Consider the following 15146-nt stretch of genomic DNA (forward strand, 5'->3'; position numbering starts at 1 on the left):
GCATCTTTGTCTCATGAACCTGTTGCTCTAGTATTGGAAACTCTTGGGTTTTATCCATTTTCTTCTAAGGCCGAAATTCTATGTTGCATTTCATGGGTAGATTGAAGATTGAAGCTTGTAGGACAAAGCGTATGGCACAAATCACACTTTGGCCCATTTTCACTACTATTTTGGGCGTGTGATTCATGGTCCATTTACTTATTATTATTAGCTTAAGTTTTATAATTTTATTTGCTGAAATAATGCCAAGAGTTGAGCTCTTTGGCCGGTTGTAATAGGAAGAAGTCAACTCACCATCATTAGGCATTATTAGAGCATTTAATGCTTAGCTAGAATTAGGGAAAACTGTTGGCTTTTGGCTCTCCATTTTTGACGGTTTTTCCTTGTCTTTTGGGGTGTTAATTTGCTGCTCCTTTCCACTATAAATTGGAGAGCAAACCTGATGTGAATTATTGATCCGAAAATCAACAAAACACAAGGGATATGTTTAAGTCTAATTCTATACAGGAAATCCACCAAGAATTAAACAAAAACTAAGATTAATCAATTAAGAATCCACCTAATTAATCAATCCAAACGAATGTTTTAACTAAAACAAGCAAAACAGCAATTGATCGCAATCAACCAAAACTCAAGTATGCAACTTAAGAAATAAATCTGAATATTAATCTATGTATCTTTATTTGTGTGTTTACAGCCCTATTTATAAGACTTAGTTTACCTAGGAAGATTAGGACAAGTCCCTAATTCAATCCTAGTTAAACTAGAATTCTAACTTGCTTGAAGAGCAAGCACCTTGGCGCACAAGCATACACCAAACTGATTTATTTTGCTAACTAACTGATTTTTAAAGCAACTAAATAAATAAATAAAAATTAAAGAATTAAATAAAGATTAAAGATCCTAATGCTTGAACCAAGAAAAACCCTTTCAAGTGAAAGGTAAAAACTTGTAAGCAAAATCTAAGTAAAGAAAATTCAAGAAAGTTCAAGAAAGTGAACTAGACTCCAAGAAAAGCCACTAAGCAAACCGTGGCTTTGCTTTGATATCCAAGAAAGTGTCCATGCAATGCTTGGCTTGAATCAATGTTTAGGGACAAGTTATCTTGATGCATGATAAGCAAATCTTCGAAGTTCTCCATGCTTAGACTTGCATCATCCTCCTCTTCTTCGAAAGAATTTGTCCTCAAATCTCGAAGTTCTTCATCAGGAATATACTTAGCCAAATCGCCAACATTGAATGTAGCACTAACTCCATATTCTCCCGGAAGTTCTAACTTATAAGCATTGTCATTGATCTTCTCAATAATCTTGAAAGGACCTTCACTTCTAGGCATCAACTTATTCTTGCGTTTTCCTGGAAATCTTTCCTTTCTCAAATGTAACCATACCAAGTCTCCAACATTGTAACCTTGTTGCTTTCTATGCTTGTTTGCTCTAGCTTTGTACATGTCATTTACTTTCTCTATTCTTGTTCGAACTTGAGCATGTAATTTCAGCATACTCTCCAACTTAGACTCGGCATCTTTGTGAATTAACTCACCCTTAGGCAATGGAACAAGATCAATTGGAAGTTTCGGATTGACTCCATAAACTACCTCAAAGGGACTATGTTTGGTAGCATATGTAGGTGATCTATTATAAGCAAACTCCGCATGAGCTAACTTGATGTCCCAATCCTTTTGTGTCTTACTCACTAACCCACGCAAAAGCGCACCAAGAGTACGATTAGTAACCTCGGTTTGTCCATCAGTTTGTGGATGGTAAGATGTACTAAAGAGCAATTTAGTTCCCACAAGCTTCCATAGAGACTTCCAAAAGAAACTCATGAACTTTGTATCTCGATCACTCACAATAGTTTTTGGAATTCCATGCAATCTAACAATCTCTTTGAAGTATAATTCCGCCACTTTCATAGCATCATCCACTTTGTGACAAGGAACAAAATGAGCCATCTTAGAGAACCTATCCACAACAACCATAATAGAGTCTTTCCCCCGTTGTGTTCTCGGCAATCCCACAATAAAATCCATAGAAATATCTTCCCAAGGTGAATCTGGAACAGGTAAAGGAGTATACAAGCCTTGATGAAAAGTAGCCTTCGCTTTTTGACAAGTTGCACACCTAGAAATAACTAGTTGCACATCCGTGAGCATCTTAGGCCAATAGAAGTGTTCTTGTAACATACTCAAGGTCTTTGTAATGCCAAAGTTACCAGCAATTCCTCCCCCATGAGCTTCTCTAACAACTAGCTCTCTAATAGAACACTTAGGAAGACAAAGTCGATTTCCTTTGAAAAGAAAACCATCTTGCAGCAAATAAGAACCCACGGCTCCTTTAGAACACTCTTCAATCAATGTAGCAAAATCATCATCACCTTTGTAGTATTCTTTGATCAATTCAAAACCAAGTAGCTTGCTATTTAGAATTCCAATCAAAGTGTATCTTCTAGATAATGCATCAGCCACAACATTCGATTTCCCTTCTTTGTACCTTGAAGAAAAATTAAATGATTGTAAAAATTCAACCCATGTAGCATGTCTAGGATTGAGCTTTTGTTGTCCATGTATGTACTTCAATGCTTCATGATCAGAATGCAACACAAAGTGATTAGGTCGGAGATAATGACTCCAATGATCTAAAGCTCTAACAATGGCATAGAACTCTTTATCATAAGTAGAATAGTTCAATCGAGCTCCTCCCAATTTCTCACTGAAATATGCAATAGGCCTCTTCTTTTGGAGTAAAACTGCTCCAATTCCAACTCCACTAGCATCGGTTTCAACTTCAAAAGGACTTGAGAAATCTGGTAACGCAAGTATAGGTGCTTCACATAGCTTCTTTTTTACCAACTCAAACGCACTTTGAGCTTCTTTAGTCCATTCGAATTTACCCTTGTCCTTCTTCAAACATTCGGTCATAGGCGCCACAATACTTGAGAAATTCTTGACAAATCTTCTATAGAACGAAGCTAGACCATGAAAAGACCTTACTTCACTCATATTAGTAGGAATAGGCCAAGTTTTAATAGCCTCTACTTTTGAATGATCAACTGAAACTCCATCCTTTGATACAACATAACCAAGAAAAGTAACACTAGGCACTAAGAAGTAGCATTTTTCAAGCTTAGCATAGAGTTTCTTCTCTCTTAACACTTCAAACACACTTGTTAGATGATTTAGATGATCATGCAAATTTTTAGAGTATATCAGAATATCATCTAAATAAACAACAACAAACTTGCAAAGGAAAGGTTTAAGTACCTCATGCATCAACCTCATGAAAGTGCTAGGTGCATTAGTGAGTCCAAACGGCATCACCAACCATTCATACAACCCTAACTTAGTCTTGAATGCTGTTTTCCACTCATCTCCTTCTCTCATTCGAATTTGATGATAACCACTCATAAGATCAATCTTAGAAAACAACTTTGAACCATGTAGTTCATCAAGTAGATCATCTAATCTTGGAATAGGAAATCGGTATTTGATAGTGATGTTATTCACACTTCTACTATCAATACACATGCGCCAACTCCCATCTTTCTTTGGGACAAGTAAAGTAGGCACGGCACAAGGGCTCATACTTTCCCTCACGTATCCTCTAGTCATAAGCTCTTCAATTTGCCTTTGCATCTCCTTTGTTTCTTCCGGATTACTTCTATAGGCTGCCTTATTAGGTAAGGGTGCTCCCGGAATCAAGTCGATTTGATGCTCTATCCCACGAATAGGAGGTAGTCCCGGAGGTAATTCCTTAGGAAAGACATCCTTGAATTCTTCTAAAACAGATTCCAATTCATACGGCCTCTTTGCTTGTTTATCTTGATCAATTCGAATCTCATTAGAAACAAGTATATATACCACATTGTTGCTGCAGATCTCTTTTTCTAATTCCCTCTCACTAATCAAATAAGAACTCTTCGAATTAGAGGTAACACTAGAAGACTTGTTGCTTATCAAAGGTTTTAAAGCAACCGGTCTCTCTTTTTCTCCTTTTCTCACAACATACACATTAGTCCTTCCATCAAACTTCACAAATCTATCATATTGCCAAGGACGGCCTAATAGTATATGACAAGCATCCATAGGACAGACATCACACAAAACTTTATCATGAAATTTACCAATTGAAAAGGAGATTAAGGCTTGTTTAGTTACCTTAACATCACTCGAATTATTAAGCCAATGAAGCTTATAAGGGCTTGGATGTTCAGTAGTTGGCCACTTCAATTTGTCTACCAAAGTAGTAGATACCACATTAGTGCAACTCCCCGTGTCTATGATCATGTCACACAACCTATCTTCTACCTTGCACCTTGTAAGAAAGATTTTCTCCCTTTGATTGTTTTCCATAGGTACGGTTTTAGAGTGTAGTGCCCTTCTTAGAACTAAACATTGACCATGAGTCTTGGGATCAATTTCGTCAATATGCCCCTCCTCTTCTTCAAAGTTTTCCTCTTCGTTCTTTTCTTCATAGTCACTACCCTGCTCACACTTAGCTTGTTCTTGTTCCCACTCTTGAGCAGTCATTACTCTTTTTGATGGACAATTAGTTGCAATGTGACCAACACTACCACACTTGAAGCACTTCCTATCTTCAACAAGCTTTTTAGGAGCTTCAAATTTTGATTTAGTCTCCTTGTAGTTCGAACTAGAACCACTTTTCTCCAAGCTGTTCTTCTCAAAAGGTTTAGTGAAACCCTTTACAAAGGGCTTAGTGTACGTCCCTTTCTTCCCCTTTATCTGTTTTTCAACTTTCAAAGCTACTTTACAAACATCCTCAAAGGACCAATATTGTTGCAATTCAACTTTTTCAGCAATATTATCATTCAACCCCGAAATAAATCTAGCAATCTTATGCTCAACAATCTCTTCTAAGCCACATAGCATGCATAACTTTTCAAATTCACCAATATAATTCTCAACAGTCATAGAATTTTGTTTAAAAAGTTGCATCTTAAGATAAACATCTTGAATATAATCATTAGGTACGAACCTTTTTTTCATGTGCTTCTTGAGTTGTTCCCAAGTTGAGATTCTTGCACGCCCCTCCTTATGCCTCTTCTTCTTTAGATTATCATACCAAAGACTAGCATAACCGGTCAGTTTTAATTCAGCCAATTTGCATCTTTTCCTTTCATCATACTCCTTGTAATCAAAGAGTGTCTCGGCCCTTCTAATCCACTCAAAGTATTTTTCAGGTTCATTCATACTCCCATTGAATTCGGGAAGATCTAATCTAAGGTTCCTATCATCATCCTTTGGCCGATCTCTCCTCCTAGGCCTTGGTGATTCATCACTTGAGGAATAATTATTTCGTGGCCTCCTTGGGTTCCTCCTTGGTTGTTCTTCCTCACTTGAACCAGAATTAGGGTTAGAATTCCCTTTCCTTGAAGAATCTCTAGCACGAGTATCAAGCCTTTTTAATATCTCATCCATCCTTGCTGCCAACTCGTCAATTCGCCTATTTCTTCTAAGATTTTGAGCTTGTTCTAAGGTTAATCCCCTTGGAACTTGTGGGACCTCCTCGTAACTCATGATTCCTACACAAACCAAGTCAGTTTATGCAAAAATCTTGATTAAAAGATCGAATCTTGAAGGAAAACTAGGCAACACAAAAACCGGACTCCCATCCGCAAATCAGTGCACAAACACCAAATGTTTGAGGCTGTGTAGAACGCGTTACTCAACTAAAATTTATGAAATTTTATATGGTGATAGCTGGACGTTTTTAGAGTTTAATGCAAAAAGAATCACGCAAAAATTCCCAGCCAATTGTTCCCAGTTTAATTTTTGTCGAAGTTGCGCAAACCTGGCTCTGATACCAAAGATGATGTGAATTATTGATCCGAAAATCAACAAAACACAAGGGATATGTTTAAGTCTAATTCTATACAGGAAATCCACCAAGAATTAAACAAAAACTAAGATTAATCAATTAAGAATCCACCTAATTAATCAATCCAAACGAATGTTTTAACTAAAACAAGCAAAACAGCAATTGATCGCAATCAACCAAAACTCAAGTATGCAACTTAAGAAATAAATCTGAATATTAATCTATGTATCTTTATTTGTGTGTTTACAGCCCTATTTATAAGACTTAGTTTACCTAGGAAGATTAGGACAAGTCCCTAATTCAATCCTAATTAAACTAGAATTCTAACTTGCTTGAAGAGCAAGCACCTTGGCGCACAAGCATACACCAAACTGATTTATTTTGCTAACTAACTGATTTTTAAAGCAACTAAATAAATAAATAAAAATTAAAGAATTAAATAAAGATTAAAGATCCTAATGCTTGAACCAAGAAAAACCCTTTCAAGTGAAAGGTAAAAACTTGTAAGCAAAATCTAAGTAAAGAAAATTCAAGAAAGTTCAAGAAAGTGAACTAGACTCCAAGAAAAGCCACTAAGCAAACCGTGGCTTTGCTTTGATATCCAAGAAAGTGTCCATGCAATGCTTGGCTTGAATCAATGTTTAGGGACAAGTTATCTTGATGCATGATAAGCAAATCTTCGAAGTTCTCCATGCTTAGACTTGCATCAAAACCAGAAATAAAAGGGGTATTGAGTTAGACATAAAAAAAAAAAAACCGTGAGGTTGCCTAGCATTCTTCTTTGTGTTTGTCCAAAGTGTGAGTGTTGTTCCTTGTTGCTTTGAGTTAGTTCTTGAGTGACAAGATTAGGGAGAGATTGAGTGTGTCTTGTCTCTAGCCTAAGAACCCAGAACTTTGAGTGTGTTCTTGAGTTTTGGTTAATTTTACAATTTTAAGTTGTTTCAAGGTGAATTGTTTCTCATCCGAGTCTAATACCATAACAACTTGTTGGAGGGGTATATTGCATATACATCATTGGCGTCTGCCTCAAGAGTAGGCCAAAAATAATGTCGTCTGGCCCTGACGGCTAGGGACCTGCCGCCTATGTGGGAGGCGCAGAATCCCGAATGCAGGTCTTCGAGAACTTCCTTCCCCTTTTCAGGGGTGACACACTTCAACAGAGGTTTAAGAAAACCCGCCTTGAAGAGTTCTCCATTTTTCAACTCGAAGCTTGCAGCTCGCTTCTTCAGGACGGCTGCCTCCTGTGGCGAATCAGGAAGTGTGCCGTCTGAAAGATAGGCCCGGATGCCATCCATCCAGGTAGAGCTTCGGTCAAGAACTCCAATGGAATCTTCATAAATGCTTCTCTTTTCAAGAACTTCCCAAAAGAAAGACCGAGGCGTATCATGACAGGCGGAAGACGCCTATTTTGACAATGCATCCGCCTGGTTGTTTTCCGACCTAGGCACTTGATTCATCCGGAATTCCTCAAGTGCCCCGGCCTCTTCTTTGACTGCCTGAAGATATTTGATCATAGCCGGATGAGTAGCCTCGTAGCTTCCCTCATACTGGCTAACAACCAATTGGGAATCAGAGTAGGCGTCAATTTTCATGGCCCCTGCCGCCTTACACATGCGAATGCCGGCTAGCAGGGCTTCATTTTCCACCTCATTGTTTGAGGCCTGAAACTTGAAGCGTAGTGCATACTCAAATCTATCCCCTTCAGGAGACTCGTAGATTACGCCTGCACCACAGCCGTTCTTAGTAGAGCTCCCGTCTACATACACTTTCCAAACCTGATCAAGATTATCCGGAGCCACCGGACGGGTCATTTCAACAATGAAGTCAGCAAACGCCTGACCTTTCACTGCCTTTCTTGGTTCGTAAGTGATTTCAAGACTTTGCATTTCAATAGCCCATTTCAACATTCTTCCGGATGAGTCTAAGGTAGACATTGGCCGCTTGAGTGGCTGGTCGGTGTAAATCACCACCGGATGTGCCAAAAAGTAAGGCTTCAGTTTTTTGAATGCCATATACAAAGCAAGGCCAAATTTTTCAACCATGGGGTACCGGAGTTCAGCATTTTTAAGAACATGGCTAATGAAGTAAACCGGGAGCTGCACACCGTCTCGCTCAGCAAGGTGAACGGCACTGAGGGCATCATCTGAGACGGCTAAATACATGTACAACGTCTCCCTAGGTAAAGGACTGACTAACCTAGGTAGAGAATGTAAATGCCCTTTCAACCTCTGGAATGCCGCCTCAGCATCATCCCCCCATTCAAATCTGGTCTTCTTCCTGATTGCTTGAAAGAAGTAGAGGCACTTATCGCCTGACCGGCTGAGGAACCTCCCCAAGGCGGCCAGACAGCTGGTGAGTCTCTGCACTTCCTTGACAGAACGGGGTGACTTCATGTCTATCACCGCCTGTATCTTTTCAAGGTTAGCCTCTATCCCCCTTTGATCAATCAGGAATCCGAGAAACTTCCAAGACTCAACACCAAAGACGCATTTCTTAGGATTTAACATGACCTTATGCCGCCTGAGGGTGGTGAATGTTTCTCGGAGATCAGCAAGGTGATCCGTCTGTAGCTTGGATTTGACTATCATGTCATCGATGTACGCCTCCACATTCCTCCCAATCTGATTAATGAAGACCGTATTAATCATCCGTTGGAAAGTGGCAGGCGCATTTTTCAAACCAAACGGCATCACAGTATAACAGAATAACCCCTGATCAGTGACGAAGGTCGTCTTCTCTTGATCTTTCTTCCACAGGGGTATCTGATGGAAGGCGGAGTAGGAATTCATGAAACTCATTAAGGCGTGACCGGCTGTATAATCGACCAGAATGTCGATCTTTGGAAGCAGGTAACTGTCCTTTGGACACGCCTTGTTGAGGTCTGTGTAATCAACACACATGCGCCAGGTCCAATTAGGTTTCTTAACAAGGACCACATTGGCCACCCAGTCGGGAAAGTTGCAGGGCCGAATGAACCTGGCGTCTAGCAGCTTTTTGACTTCGGCCGCTGCCGCCTGACTTCTTTCGTCACCGTGGTTTCTTTTCTTTTGCCGGATGGGCTTCTTTTTGGGGTCCACGACGAGTTTGTGGATAGCGAGATCCGGGCTAACGCCTGGCATCTCTTCCACTTCAAAGGCAAAAATGTCTTTGAATTCCTTCAGCAGAAGGTGCAAGCTTGCACCCAAGGTAGCATGAGCAACCATCCCCACCTTTACAGTACCTTCTGGACGGCTGTCATCCAGAACGAGATCAATGTTTTCACCTGCCGGCTGGGGGCGGAGCTCATCTGACGTTCACCGGTCAGTGATTGCTATTTTTTCTCTTTCTTCACCTCCAGCAGCAGAGGTGCCTTTCTTTTCTTCCCGGCTGCTGGTGGGACAGGCGCTGGGTCGGCATCCTTGACATTGTCAAGGTCTATTGGTTCCTGGCCGTCTGGGGCCACAGTGTCTCTGGCGGCTAAGAGATAACACTCTCGGGCCGTCTTCTGATCCCCATTCAGGGAACCAACAGTGCCGTCATCCCTCTCATACTTGATGAGCATGAGAGACGGGATGATTATTGCCTTGGCTACGTTGAGGGTTGGCCAACCAAGGACAATGTTGTAGGCGGTCAACTCCTCAACGACCAAGAATCAGACGACAATATGTCGTCCTTGGCCCTTCTCTCCCAGCCGGATGGGTAGGTCAATTCTTCCGGCTGGGAAGACCATCCCACCCCCAAAACCAACCAAGGGGTGGGTGACCGGATGCATGCTGCTGATGTTGTATTTCAGCTTTTGCAAGCACCGGAGGCTGATGATGTCTGATGAGCTGCCGGTGTCAATAAGGATTCTTCCAACCAGTTGGTTGGCAACCTTAAATTCAATGACAACCGGGTCATCATGCGGACGGCGGACGCTGCCCTTATCCTTCTCAGTGATCAAGACGTCTGGGAAGGAGGTGCTTGCAGACGCCTGCTCATCATCATCCTTGTCCATCTTTCGAAGATGGGTCTTGGTGCCCCGGATGGTAGGGCCACCACAGGAGAACCCGCCTGCTATTGTGTAGACCGGCTCCTTGTCGGTATCCGAGCTACTAGCAGGCTGGGGGGTAGTCTAGGAGGACTGACCCTTGTTTTTCTTTTTTGCCCCGGCTGGGGACTTAGAAATGTAGGACTTCAACAGCCCTTTGTCAGCCAGACGGTCCAACGCCCGCTGAAGACTGAAGCAGTTGTTGGTATCATGGCCGACCTCCTCATGGAACTGACAGAATTTATTTTTGTTCCGTGACTGGACAAAACTCTTCATAGGATTCGGCTTCTCAATGGACAGCCGGTCCTTTACCTCCATGAGGATGGAGTTGCAGTCTTTATTAAACTCGTACTTGGGGACGTACGGTTTAAACACGTTCTTTTTCTTTTGGGACGGCTGGTCATAATCATTAACCGCCCAGATTTCTTTTCTTTTCTTGCTCTCTTCTTTATTTTTGGCCGGCTGAGCGGATCGGCTGTCTTTCTGTTTGTTGGACTTCTTGGAGTCCGACTGGTTACCAGGTGAGCAGAGGTCGGTAGCTTGAATGTAGCTTTCCGCCTCCCTCAGGGCCGCCTGTAAGGTGAAAGCCCCTTTTCTGACTAGGTCGAACTTAAAGGTCGACCCGTCTCTCAGACCCTTGAAAAAGTCTGTAAAAGCTACCTCATCAGACAGTCCCTGAATCTGAATTCTGATAAGATTGAACCGCCTGACATATGAGCGCAACCCTTCTCTCTCTCCCTGCTTAACAGTGCTCAAATCAAGGCTTGTTTTCTTAGCAGGGATGTTCATTGAGAAGTTGGAAGCAAACATGAAGGCGAGCTTCCAGAAACTATCGATGGACCCGGCTGGCAGATTACCTAACCATTGTTGGGCGATGCCCTTCAATGTAGCCGGGAAGCACCAACACCAAGTGGCATCATCCAACCCCTGCAGATACATGAGGTTGGTGTAAGCCATGAGGTGGTCTTCCGGATTGGTGGTACCATCATAGGTACCAACCATTACATTCTTAACCTTGGCCGGCAGGGCCGCCTCGGTTATCTCCCGGGAGAACGCAGAAGGCTATTCACCCAGGCGCAGCTAGGGCTGTGCACCGGTCCAACACCGGACCGGACCGGGACCGGAATAGACCGGAACCCGGAATCGAGTTTTTTTGGGGACCGGGACCGGACCGTAATCAACCGGTCCGGGTTCCGGTCCAGACCTGTTTATTCAGGTCCGGTCCGGTTTTGGACCGGAATGGACCGGTTACATTATTTTTTTATTTTTCTTTTTCATTTTAGTATCTTAATATATACATATATTTTTAACGTCTTGTTTTTGTTTGCGTGTTTTCCTATTTTACACCTAGAATTTATAAATTACAAGTTTTGTACCTATATTTTTTAGAAATTTAAACATAAAATTTAAAATTTTCACCCAAAAAATTACAAAAATACACATTCCGGTCCATTCTGGTCCGGACCGGAATATTTCGGTTTTTACCCGGACCGGACCGGAAACCCGGAATCCCTAATTTGTGAGGACCGAAGACCGGACCGGAATCAACCGGTCAGGGCCAGTCCGATCCGGTCCCGGTCGGTTTTCCGGTCCAGGTCCAGGTCCAGGCGCAGCAGACGAAGCTGCCAGTCCAATGGCTGGACATTTGGATATGTCGCCTGACCTCCAAAGAGGGTCGGCTGCATGAAATGAGGGGGATACTGTCCGTAAGCCTGAGTAGGCACATACGGTACAGCTCCAATCATGTGAGGGCCAAAATGGACGGTATTACCGCCTGTCTGGCTCTCATGCAAGGAGGGTGCACTTCCTGCAGAAATGTTGTTGAAGCTGTCTGGAAAGTTCGACGTTGAAGCCGACTCAGACAGCGATTGGTTTCTCTTCCGGTTTATGATCTCCCGGGCATCAAGAGTTGATTTTTTTTCTTCCCACCGGCTGCTGAGTCCGGCGAGTGTTGTTGTTGTTCCTTTTCGGAAGGAGAATTTTCGACCAATCAATGGTCCCGGCTGCCTTATCCTTTGGATGAGGAGTGGGCTGCCGGTTTTTGACTGAATTCCCCTTCTCTGGAGGAGTCTTCTTCGCCGACTGACCTTTACTTGGGCCAGCTCGGCTTTGGGTGATCAGCTCTTTAATTTCACCCTTGAAACTTGTCATGAATCTCATGAGTTCGTCTCAGGTGACAGGGGCTGATCTAGCGGTCGTTTGGGTTTCCCCTTCCGGCTGCCCAGAAGGTCGGCTTGGACCCGCCTGGGAGGCACCCTGCTCCAGAGTGTCTTTGGGCCGGATGCGCTTGATTCTAAGAGAGCCGTCTTCGGTTGTAAAGGTTTCGACCTGAGGATCTTCATCCTCATGGTCTGTAAAGACTTCTGGGTCTTCACCCAGACGGTTAGGGGGTGGTACAAACTCTTGAACCATCTTCGAGGTACTCTCCCCACGGACGGCGCCAAATGTTTTGGGTGTTTTTGTCCCTCGGGAGAGTTACAACACGAAGTCTGATCCGGCCGGGCTGTACCTGCAAAATAACGGAGACTCCAGGTGGTTGGAGCTCCGCCTCCGACGGTCAAGTTCGTAACGTTACAAGGAATAAAGAGGACGGAAATTTAGGTGGGTATCTGCTCGGATTCCAAGCTCAGGTGTTTCTCTGATGTGAGAGAATGCAAGTGTAATAAATGGTAAAACGTGCCCTCAAAAAGAGAGACATCTACCTATTTATAGGGTCTTTGGGAATTGTGCCCCTGATTAGGTCACAGAACCCTAATCATTGGTGGGCTGCGCCGTTTTGCAGTTTTCTCGAGATTTGGGCCTGAAGGCCGCCCTTTTTTCCCTTAATTTCTGGAGTGACACGTGTCAAGCAGGGTTAGGCCATCCTGAGGTTGACACGTGTCATCCTCTGATTGGACCACGTGGCGGGTTAAAATTACCCTAAACACTAGGCAAAGGACTAACCAACCTAGGTAGAGAATGTAAATGCTCTTTCAACCTCTGGAATGCCGCCTCAGCTTCCTCCCCCCATTCAAATCTGGTCTTCTTCCTGATTGCTTGGAAGAAGTAGAGGCACTTGTCGCCTGACCGGCTGAGGAACCTCCCCAAGGCGGCCAGACAGCCGGTGAGTCTCTGCACTTCCTTGACAGAACGGGGTGACTTCATGTCTATCACCGCCGGTATCTTTTCAGGGTTAGCCTCTATCCCCCTTTGATCAATCAGGAATCCGAGAAACTTCCCAGACTCAACACCAAAGACGCATTTCTTTGTATTTAACATGACCTTATGCCGCCTGAGGGTGGTGAATGTTTCTCGGAGATCAGCAAGGTGATCCGTCTGTAGCTTGGATTTGACTATCATGTCATCAATGTACGCCTCCACATTCCTCCCAATTTGATTAATGAAGACCGTATTAATCATCCGTTGGAAAGTGGCAGGCGCATTTTTCAAGCCAAACGGCATCACGGTATAACAGAATAACCCCTGATCAGTGACGAAGGCCGTCTTCTCTTGATCCTTTTTCCACAGGGGTATCTGATGGAAGCCGGAGTAGGCATCCATAAAGCTCATCAAGGCGTGACCGGCTGTCGAATTGACCAGACTGTCGATCTTTGGAAGCGGGTAATTGTCCTTTGGACACGCCTTATTGAAGTCTGTGTAATCAACACACATGCGCCAGGTCCCATTCGGTTTCTTAACAAGGACCACATTGGCCACCCAGTCGGGAAAGTTGTAGGGCCGAATGAACCTGGCGTCTAGCAGCTTTTTGACTTCGGCAGCTGCCGCCTGACTTCTTTCCTCACCGTGGTTTCTTTTCTTTTGCCGGATAGGCTTCTTTTTGGGGTCCACGGCGAGTTTGTGGACAGCGAGATCCGGGCTAACGCTTGGCATCTCTTCCACTTCAAAGGCAAAAATGTCTTTGAATTCCTTCAGCAGAAGGTGCAAGCTTGCACCCAAGGTAGCATGAGCAACCGTCCCCACCTTTACAGTACGTTCTGGACGGCTGTCATCTAGAACGAGATCAATGTTTTCACCAGCCGGTTGGGGACGGAGCTCATCTGACCGTTCACCGGTCAGTGATTGCTATTTTTTCTCTTTCTTCACCTCCAACAGCAGAGGTGCCTTTCTTTTCTTCCCGGCTGCTGGTGGGGCAGGCGCTGTGTCGGCAGCCTTGACATTGTCAAGGTCTATTGGTTCTTAACCGTCTGGGGCCACAGTGTGTCTGACGGCTGAGAGATAGCACTCTCGCGCCGTCTTCTGATCCCCATTCAGGGAACCAACAGTGCCGTCATCCCTCTCATACTTGATGAGCATGAGAGACGGGATGATTACTGCCTTGGCTACGTTGAGGGTTGGCCGACCAAGGATAATGTTGTAGGCGGTCAACTCCTCAACGACCAAGAATCAGACGACAATATGTCGTCCTTGGCCCTTCTCTCCCAGCCGGATGGGTAGGTCAATTCTTCCGGCTGGGAAGACCATCCCACCCCCAAAACCAACCAAGGGGTGGGTGACCGGATGCATGCTGCTGACGTTGTATTTCAGCTTTTGCAAGCACCGAAGGCTGATGATGTCTAATGAGCTGCCGGTGTCAATAAGGATTCTTCCAACCAGTTGGTTAGCAACCTTACATTCAATGACAACCGGGTCATCATGCGGACGGCGGACGCTGCCCCTATCCTTCTCAGTGATCAAGACGTCTGGGAAGGAGGTGCTTGCAGACGCCTGCTCATCATCATCCTTGTCCATCTTTCGGAGATGGCTCTTGGTGCCCCGGATGTCAGGGCCACCACAGGAGAACCCGCCTGCTATTGTGTAGACCGGCTCCTTGTCGGTATCCGAGCTACTAGCAGGCTGGGGGTAGTCTTGGAGGACTGACCCTTGTTTTTCTTTTTTGCCCCGGCTGGGGACTTAGAAATTTAGGACTTCAACAGCCCTTTGTCAGCCAGACGGTCCAACGCCCGCTAAAGACTGAAGAGCAATTTAGTTCCCACAAGCTTCCATAGAGACTTCCAAAAGAAACTCATGAACTTTGTATCTCGATCACTCACAATAGTTTTCGGAATTCCATGCAATCTAACAATCTCTTTGAAGTATAATTCCGCCACTTTCATAGCATCATCCACTTTGTGACAAGGAACAAAATGAGCCATCTTAGAGAACCTATCCACAACAACCATAATAGAGTCTTTCCCCCGTTGTGTTCTTGGCAATCCCACAATAAAATCCATAGAAATATCTTCCCAAGGTGAATCTGGAACAGGTAAAGGAGTATACAAGCCTTGATGAAAAGTAGCCTTCGCTTTTTGACAAGTTGCACA

General features: G+C 43.9%; 1 protein-coding gene across 1 annotated transcript in view; it reads right to left on the minus strand.

The window, feature by feature from the left end:
• Window positions 1-325: 325 nt before the first annotated feature.
• Window positions 326-15146, minus strand: part of LOC145625030 (uncharacterized) — a 55011-nt gene continuing 40190 nt past the window's right edge. Inside the window, exons 4-5 of the mRNA XM_081678112.1 lie at window positions 1736-2805; window positions 326-439 (exon numbers count right to left, since the gene is read on the minus strand). Of these exons, the coding sequence (XP_081534238.1) occupies window positions 326-439; window positions 1736-2805 (1184 nt within the window). The remainder of the gene's footprint in view (window positions 440-1735; window positions 2806-15146) is intronic.

Source organism: Chenopodium album, chromosome 3, assembly GCF_948465745.1.
Source record: "Chenopodium album chromosome 3, dcCheAlbu1.1, whole genome shotgun sequence".
In the NCBI taxonomy this organism is placed as follows: Eukaryota; Viridiplantae; Streptophyta; class Magnoliopsida; order Caryophyllales; family Amaranthaceae; genus Chenopodium; species Chenopodium album.